Raw genomic sequence first — 9,584 nt, 5'->3', positions numbered from 1 at the left:
ACGACCCGGGGTTGGGGTTTTAGGATGTTTTAGGGTTAGGTTTATAGGATTATATAAACAAATAATGACTCTATGCATTTATTTTATGTCATATCCTGCTGTGCGTTATGTTTGCTAGAATGTAATTTTTTTTTTTTTACACATTTAATTAATTATGATTTTTTTTTTTTTAGATAAAATTTTATATTTCAGTGTATCCTTAGTTATATTTTGACTGGAGGTCAGTTAAAATCAGTTTAAAAAAAGATGGATATTAAAGTAAGCATCAAGAGTGGAGCATTTCAATTAACATACTTTTAAATTAAATAAAACATGATAAAAGTTAAGATTAATCCCAATCCAAGAAGGCTTTTCAATCATCATGAGTAATCATCATTTGGCATTTCTACTATTTCCATTTAGATATTGTTTCTTTTGTCTTTTTTTCTTATTCTTTACTCTATTATTCTCTCTATCATTCTCTCTATCTATTTCTCTCTGCCTGCTTGTATTTTTCCCTCAGTATTCCAGTAGTATCTTCAGCAGTATGACCAGATTATATCATGCTTATTCATGCACCGATGCATCACATCCCCTTTTCAGCCTTTCCTAGTATTTACAATTGACATTAGTCACTTTTTCCCATTGTTAAATTACTCAATTCATCCGTCTATCCGTTTATCTCCACGTATCTCCACGTCAGCGGGATGAGCGGGGATGTGTCTTTTGTTTCCGCATGGGTATAAGGTAGCTCTGGAGCATGTTGGCATACGGCTGAATGTATTACACTGATGACGTTCTAATCTTTGTGTACATCAAAAACAGGTAGAGATGGCTATCTCTTCTCGCTCTCGCTTTCTCTCTCTCTCTCTCTCTCTCTCTCTTATTCTCACTTTCTCGTTTCTCTTACCTTACGACGTATTTACATATTTTGCACGGAACTTTAGCATTGAATCGAGAGTTTCAGGACTCTTTATCACTTTTATCACTTCATCGTACGGGAATGAAAGTGTTTGCGAGAGTAGGAGTGCGAAAGTGGGAGTAGGAGTGTTGTGCACGAATGAGAATGTGAATTTGAATGTGTGAGGGAAAACCTTGAGACATTACCGTATCACTGTTCTGCTGGTACTGTAAATCGTAGCTGTCCAATAAAAAAACAAGTATCTCCAAAACAGCAACTTTACAGGAGAGAGAAAAAACCTTTTGAACTTTCAATGGAAGTCTATTGGTCCATTCATCAAGTAAGTTTGGCACAGTGTAAAGGACAATTTGTCTGTTCAAATTATGTAGTTAATTAAAAATCGACAAAAATGGAGATACTTGTTTTTTTTTTTAATTGGACAGCAAAGAAATGGTCTACAAAAGCACTATTAATATTATTGTCCATGCAGTTGTAGAGTTTCAAGATCTATAAATTCATAGTTTCTTTTTGTCTCATCGCCAAATGACAGTGAAAGAGTTTGCGAGAGTAGAGCAGGCGTGCGAGAGTGGGAGTGTAGTGCACGAACGTGTGAGGAAAAATCTTAAGAGATTATCGTAATGCCACTCGCACGCTGATACAGTCTGCCAGACAATAGCCTAAAGTATGACACAGCACCATTTCCTGTGCTATCTACTCAGAACTCACAAACAAATGCACTGCTTATTGTTCAGGCCAGTGGCCTGAGTCATGCAGGCCGACTCCTGAGCTTTCCCTCGTACTTTCAATTGTTGTATCAAACGGCACGCCGCCCCGGCGCAGGAAGCAGGCCACCATAAACCCCGGGTGACTTTTCCCTTAAAGCTGCCTTCTCTGAAGGTCCTCACGTCACGCCGGCTACTTTACATCTTTTACTTCCTGAATGAGCTTCAGAGAAATCGACCGGGCCAAAAAAAGAGAAAGGGAAATAGCACAGAAAAAAAAGGCGAGTACTGACTATTTGTCACGTCATGCCATTTAATAGCTCTTGTGAGAGGACATCACCAGTCATCACCAGTCATCAGTAGGCTATTGAATTACTGGGAGTTTTGTTTTTGTCCTGTGTGTATATGTGTGTTTGTTTTTTAGTCACCTGAGGATTACTCAGCACCTCTGAACCTGATTTGTATGAAACTTAGGAAAGTTAATCGGAATTTCTAAAGAGCCCTTTGATTGTTTTTGTTTGTGAATGGGTCAGTCCAAAAGATTTTCTATTTAAAGGAAAGTTTAGTCTATGATTAGGTTTATTCTCTGTCTGGGAAACTGACCCTTCATGATGCTTCACTCTAAAATTCTTAGTTCAGGCCCAAAAACTCTGTCATTATGAGCCCCAACATATTTTTGTAAGTAGAGCTTTAAAATTGAGCTTTTAAAACATTTTCAATAATCAAAATCTGTTCAGAATTATGCTAATTAACATTGCAACCCTGAAGAAGCATAGACCTATTATTTAAGATTTTTTTTTTATTAAGAACAAATCTCTTAAACACAAGATTAAAACATAAACAATGTGAACAATGATCCCCAAGCCTAAACATCAGTAAATTAGGCTACAAGGATGATTAACTGAATACATTTCCTAATATAACGTAATTGAACATTTCTAAACAAAAGAACAATGATTTTATATTCTCTAATGTAATTTACAATGATTGTAACTTTTTTAAAAACACTTTGATTTGATACTTTGCAATATTGTGATTATCACGGTATAGCTTTATATAAAATAAAAATCAGCATGAAAAACCAGATGCCTACATAACAGACCTTTTTTTTTTTTAGCCCAAACCGACCTGGCCTGAGAAAAGTGGGGGGAAAAACTCTATTTCATAGCACTTTTTCTGGTTCAGACAATGGCCAGACAATGGTTTCTACCAAGACAGACAAGAAATAATGCAACCAAGGTTGTATTTTATTTTCTCAGTCTGGTTTGCCATTTTCACTTTCCCCTTCAACAAAACACTGACGGTAGACGCTGCCTGTAAGAGCATCGGTAGACTAGTTCACACCAGGTTTGAGGAAGCAACCCCTGACCACAAGGGTAATAATCTGTTTGTGTAATCTCCTTCCCTTCTGTGAGGGAGAGAGTGGATGAGGAGGCCGGCATCTCCAATTGGGCAGAACTTGGTCACGAGCCCTGTTCTGTTTTGTGTTTTCTTCTCTTCTTCTACTTTTTCTTCTACTCCTCTGTGGTCAAGAGAGGCGTGTGGTTTTCTGTTTACCTGCTGAGGAGGATCGGGATGTTTGCGAACTTGGCTGTCTCTTCTCTTCCCGTGTCGAGTTTTAGTGCCTGAGCGGTGATAAAGGATTTTTCCTGTGGTTGACGACATCTGTCGCTGCAGTGAGTCAGCAGAGTTTCTGATTGAGAAGTGTAACTGCTGTGCTTGACTCCAGTCTTCTCATACACACACACACACACACCCACACACACACATTCACTTGTGTGCACACCCTGTAAACTCCCACACACTGCTAATCAAGGTGCTTTGTGATAGCAGTACTGTTCTGAACGTCAGATAGAAACCAGCGCTGTATCTTATGCCTGTCAACTTAAAACTGAAAGATGTGCCATTTACCATAAGTGAGGCTGTGAGGGAGGGGGTGATGAGTAGGCGTGTGACGGTCGTGTTTTTTTCGGGGGAGAATAGTAGTCAGTAGTCAGTGTTTGTCTTAAGCCCAATGAAAAACATCTAACGTCACATAGATGTGGAGAGCATGGCGCATAAAAATTACACTGAGATCTGACCATTCGTATTTCCATTTTCCTTTACCTATATTTTTATTTGATTTTTTTATTTTTCAATAAAATCAATCAACAAAGAAAGTTTCTGCAGATGATAATAAGGACCCATATCAATTGTCCCAACGATTGAATGAAAAATATCAAACATAAAGAGTAGTGATAAACATAGCAAGTCTAACCAATGCTTCTCCCTCTCCCACAGAACGTCTGGGCGGCAACGTGATGGAAGCTGACCTCCAGAAGCACTACCTACCTCAGTGGACCTGCTGCCCAAAACGAGGACCAAGCCCTCACTTGCCCAAGAGCCAGGACGAGGCCAAGAAGGAAGAAAAAGTTGCGGAAGAGGCGGAAGAGAAGGTTGACGTTGAGGCAATTGAGAGGGATACTCCTCCAGACACACCTGACCAGCACATCATGGACTTTAGTAAGAAAGTCCAGTCGGAGATCACCCGGGAGAACATTTCCCGTGCTGAACTGAGCCCTCAGAACTTCCCAGGACTGCACCAAGATCTTCCACTGCATCTTCACGGCCTCTACGGCTACAAAGACAACCCCACATCCTACCCTCCTCCTCTGCCCTTTCCCAGACCTCTGCAGCCCCCCTATCAGCTTTTACCTCCCTACAACCCCCATTACTCTCGCATGCTCTTGCCTCCATACACTCCTCCATTCCCTCCAATGCTGCCCCCCAGAGGACCAGTCAGATACAATGGTTTTATGGGCAACGACAACTTGTCCTTTCTACCAATGACCCAGCCAGATCTTCTGCCTGTTTCCCTTCCCTACCCTACATCTCACGGTGGCTTAAAGGAGAGACTTCCAAACACCTCCCCTCCCCAAGGAGCCCCAGCCACTCCTGAACTTTCTCCCCTGTCCAAGCACTCCTCTTCTTCCTCTCCAGAGCCACTGCATCTTCTTCAGCCGCCCCAATCGATGTGCGAAGAGGCCATCAACCTCAGCCTGGCCTCCACACCCAAGTCATCTTCCTCGCCATTGTCATCATCGTCATTGTCATCATCGTCATTGTCATCATCATCTTCCTCACGGCATGGACCTGGGTACAAGTCTCTCCCATACCCGTTGAAGAAACAGAACGGGAAGATCAAGTACGAGTGCAACGTCTGCTTCAAAACCTTCGGCCAGCTTTCCAACCTGAAGGTGAGTGGAGCGGAAGTTCAAAGCCTCTACCTACAAAGATTCTCTACCTACAGTTGATGGGGGTTTTTGAAGTTTTATCAGTTCTCTCAGACTGTCAATCAGATTCAGTTTATTGGCCAAGTATGCTGAACATCTAAGGAATTTGCCTTCCTGTTATAGTGGATCATAGAGTGCATCGATACAGTTAGACTTGAGTAGACCTGTCAGGGTAGAAGGATCTAGTTCATGTTAAATGATGACATACAACAACTGATGCCACTTTGATGAAAGACAGGAATCTGACTTGCCAGACTGCACAGATACCAGATAAGCCTCATCATGGTCAAACAAGTGTGGGCCCAATTAAACCTCTGGCTTACCTGTATATATTGTGGTTGATATCTTCGCAGGTGCACCTGAGGGTACACAATGGAGAGAGGCCTTTCCAGTGCCAGCTGTGCAAAAAGAGCTTCACTCAGCTTGCTCACCTGCAGAAGCATCATCTTGTCCACACTGGAGAGAAACCTCATGAGTGTCAGGTGAGTGTGTGTTTCTCAGAAGGAAGATCTTATTTCTTGTTGTATCTCCAGATTTTATGGACAGATAACTAAAGCAACTTAACACAAGCAAGATAACAGTTCTTTGCAACCTAACAAAGATATCAAAGATCCTTCCGAGTAACTTGATAAGTTCTCGATCATTCCGTGCAACAGAACGAGACCCATCCCAAACCAAAACGAGGTCAAGACTTGCTGAGTCATTAGACATTACAGTCTTTCAGCAGAACTTGCATTGGAAAGGAAAGCATAACAGAGAAAGATAAAGCCTGCTACTGTACCTGTCAGTCACGCACAGGTGCACACGCCCCAAACCTTGCTTGTTTATCTGTGGGTACTTTCACCTAGTGTTCGAAAGCACCCTTTAAAAAGAAAGAAAGAAAGAAAGAAAGAAAGAAAGCCCCACCCTTGTTGTTTATTAACCTGGCTGGGTGTACCGGTGGCGTGATGCTAGGTTCTTTTTTTACGTCTCGGTCGTGACGCACCCCTTCAAACCCAAAAAGAAACTGATCTCAGAAGAAACAAAAACACGTCTGGCGCTCCGCCTGCATTCCAAGGCAACAGTGAAAGGCTGTTACAGGGAAGCTTTAGGTTATCGCCTGTTTTCGCATGCCTTTTGCTTTACAGTGCGGCTTACATAACGCCTTTCCTTTACATAACAACACCGCCTCTGTACAACCGCACGAGTTAGACCAGATGTATTGTTCACTTTTAAGTCTTTTATTTCTTTCTTTCCAGTTGAATGGAATAAAAGAATGATTAAATGTTTTTTTTTTATGTACAGTAAAAGGGGACACGGGACATTTCTAAGATTAAAAATTGTCTATGGACATTTCTACAATGTTAATCTTAAATAATTTCAAAATTAACCATTTCAAATCTTTTGAAACCACCAAAAGTTCCTAGCTTTTCTAGCTGTAACCACTGATACAACTTTAAAACATCTTGAAGTAATTGACTAGTAATTTGTAGTGAAAATAACTACAAGTATGAGATTAATTTGGATTACAAAAACTATTGGTTACTCATAATAGTTTTTAGGACATTCATCAAAGATACATTATATGTTTTTTATATAAAAAGACGTTAAATAATACTTATATAATACCAAATAGTCACTTTTCTGTGCCACATTCTCTGATAAGTGCATCAGATAACTTCTACAATGGTCATTTTAAGCCATTTCCTAGGTTATAGTAGCTTTATCTAAATGTTAATTATTCTACAAAGTTAGCAGGATGCTTCTCCTACAGTTAGAAGATAGTATAGTCTTGCCAGAGAACACAAAGTATGGATGTAGGTTAAGCTAGCTAGCTAGACAGTATTAACATTTGTTTATTTACAGATACTGTAGATACAATTTAGTAGACATAATTAGCTCTAATACATCATTTTCATAGTTGACTAAAAGTTAAAAAGTATATATTACCAACAGCTACCAAGGTAAAATCATCATTAATGCACTTTAAAAATGATTTCTAATCTCTAATTTCTTAATCTTCATTGCACAGGTGTGCCACAAGCGCTTCAGCAGCACCAGCAACCTGAAGACGCACCTGCGGCTGCACTCAGGAGAAAAGCCCTACCAGTGCAAGCTCTGCGGCACCAAATTCACTCAGTACATCCACCTGAAGCTTCACCGCCGCATGCACGGGTCGGCGTGCGAACAGCCCCACCGCTGCTCGCTCTGCTGCCAGGCCTTCCTGCACCTCTTCAGCCTGGAGCTTCACCGCCGCTCCGGCTGCTGCCCGGCCGCCGCCGCCCGGCCGCAGAGCCCCGAGCTGCTCCGGACGGCCGAGCTGCTGGAGCACTTCGACTCCAGCACCGAGGCGCACGGCCTGGCCGAGAGCGCGCCGGACGCTGAGGTGGACGCGGCGCTGGAGAGGTGGCTGGCCAGGAGCCTGGTGGTCAGTCAGAAAGACGAGCGGTCAGACAGCCGGGTCTATACCAACCTGTCCCCCAAGGGGCAGCAGCAGGAGAGGGCCAGCGTGGTGCAGTTCTGCACCCCACCACGACCTTCCGTGAAGGCGGAGGAAGAGTAGAGGGAGGGAGGTGCCAGCTTTGGGGGGCATCTACTGTGGGCCAGGGGTTCCCAACTGTCTCAACTGTAGGACTTGGGTGGTACTTGTTCCATGCCTTAATGCATCAGCAATTTGGAAAACTTCTGAAATTAGGGTAAAATTAGATGTGATTTAGGAAAACTTCTGAAATTTGGTTAAAATTAGGTGTAACTAGGAAAACTTCTGAAATTAGGATTTTCATCAGTACCATGTTTGGATGACCAGAGTTTAATAATTCTAAGTAATTTAATACATAACATAGTATAAACTCACAAAATAAAATAGCTTAGACCTAAAATAATACCACAATATAAGTAGTATAAATAATTTCTGTGTCTATTATGTAAACAACACTAACTTAACAAGACGTACCAATAATTATATTTTGTATTTTGTGTAAGTATTAGACAGTAGAACCCTTAAAAAATCTACAATAAAAATCCAGGTGCATTTATATATTTATATTAACTGCAAACATGAACAATTACACATAAACAACTTCTATCTTCAAAGCAATAGCAAAACAAGCACAACATACACTCAATTTAGTTTTTTTCATGAAAAACATGATACAAATAATATTATAATATTGATAATGATACAATATGGCAATAAAAACCCAATAAAACTCCTATTCATGACCATTTTCAGGTTTCTATAAGAAAAAAAAAACAAAACAAAAAAAAAAAACAGGTGCATTGGGGCATGGAATAAACAAATACTACTACCAACCACCATTGTGAACCTGTGGCCAGTCTAAAAAGTTTATGGGACTTTTTTTCACGCTTCTACAAAACTTCCAAAAACCCAAAAAGCTACAAGTGCACAGGGCAGCCTGTATGAGTAGCTGAAGCCAAAAATACACCTTCTCTAGAGGTGTTCAATCAAAATCAAAGGGAAAATTCCACATAAACAAAAAATAAAGGACACGGAACTGGAAACGAGGACCAACACCAAAAAAAGACACAGCGTTTTTCCAAAGACTTTGTCGTGAGCTTTTGCTTTTTTCTTGCCGTGAAATATTGCACTTCCACCTTTTTCTGTGCTGCTGCAGAAAAAGAGGGGGACCAATCACAAACTCTGTTTAGTACGTTGTGTGTTTTGTCTTTTTATTTTTTACGTGTGTTGAATTGAGTTGTATTAATTTATTATTGTACATAGTATTTAGTGACATATCAAGTGTGTGTCGATAGGAATTTTTACTGTATTCCTTTTTATGTGTGTGTGTGTGTTATTTTTTGAGCTGTTCTGAACATTAGCCTAAAGCTAACTTTTCCAAAATGAAACAATCTGAATCTCAGGAATTCCAAGTGATTTTCAGCGTAAGAAAGTGTGTATAAATGGTTTACAAGGAAGAATATCAGGGATTTGATGTTGCAAATATAGCCAAAAACAACTGTTTCTGTTAGCTTGGGATTTTTTTTCTTGCGCTGTAGCATTTTTATAGGAACAACTCGAGGCACTGGAACAAAAGGCACTGGAAGAATTTTTCTGAATGTGTGAAATAATTAATAATAATTATTTATGTTCATATTTTTCTAGTGTTTTAGAAGCTGAGCCTGCTTCTTTCTGTAGCTCGATGATGTTTAGTACTATTTATTATTATTTGAAGCTCTTAGTGTTCGTTAGCTTTTTGTGTGTTAGCTTTGTCATGTTTAAGACTACCAAAAGACTTGCCGCTTTTGTCTCCTCCGAGCTTCCATATGCAAGTGTTCCCGAGCTCCAGATCAATTCAGCAGGAACCTTAAGCCTCCCAGCGGTTTTCTCAGGAAAATAATATGCAATGCTTTCTTCAGTTTTCGTACCAAAAACCAGCGATGCACAGCAGCATCTCCCGCGCGAGTGAAGGCAGTGAAGATTGTCTACGTTATCTATGTTGAAAGCTTCGTTTTAATGCTGTATTCTTCTGTTTTTAATGTATTTTATTGTTTAGCACTGGAAAAAGCAGGACCTAGATCCACGTGCGAGGTTTCTGTTACGTAGCGACAGCGAGGACTAGGTTTACTTCCATATTTTTGTTTTTGCTTTTATTTTTGTAGAGTCTTTTCTCTTTGCGTGTACAGTTTGTTTAACTAATTATTTTTGATGCAGTGTACAAGATGTTCATACTTTATATGTGAGAGACTATTTTCATCAAACTTTTATAATGT

The 9,584-nt window shown here is 40.3% G+C and overlaps 1 protein-coding gene across 4 annotated transcripts in view; it reads left to right on the top strand.

Annotated features, from left to right (window-relative positions):
• prdm1b (PR domain containing 1b, with ZNF domain) overlaps nt 1–8,153 on the top strand; it is a 23,358-nt gene extending 15,205 nt beyond the window's left edge. For 3 of the 4 annotated variants that reach the window (XM_022676134.2, XM_022676139.2, XM_007245585.4), the window contains 3 exons: nt 3,883–4,838; nt 5,228–5,356; nt 6,886–8,153. In XM_022676134.2, coding sequence (XP_022531855.2) covers nt 3,883–4,838; nt 5,228–5,356; nt 6,886–7,416 — 1,616 coding nt within the window. In that variant the 3' untranslated portion in view covers nt 7,417–8,153. The remainder of the gene's footprint in view (nt 1–3,882; nt 4,839–5,227; nt 5,357–6,885) is intronic. The other variant, XR_007427166.1, reaches the window with a different exon arrangement.
• Nucleotides 8,154–9,584: the final 1,431 nt, after the last annotated feature.

The sequence above is a fragment of the Astyanax mexicanus genome, chromosome 19 (assembly GCF_023375975.1).
Source record: "Astyanax mexicanus isolate ESR-SI-001 chromosome 19, AstMex3_surface, whole genome shotgun sequence".
Classification (NCBI taxonomy): Eukaryota; Metazoa; Chordata; class Actinopteri; order Characiformes; family Acestrorhamphidae; genus Astyanax; species Astyanax mexicanus.
This window is presented reverse-complemented; position numbering and strand designations above follow the sequence as displayed.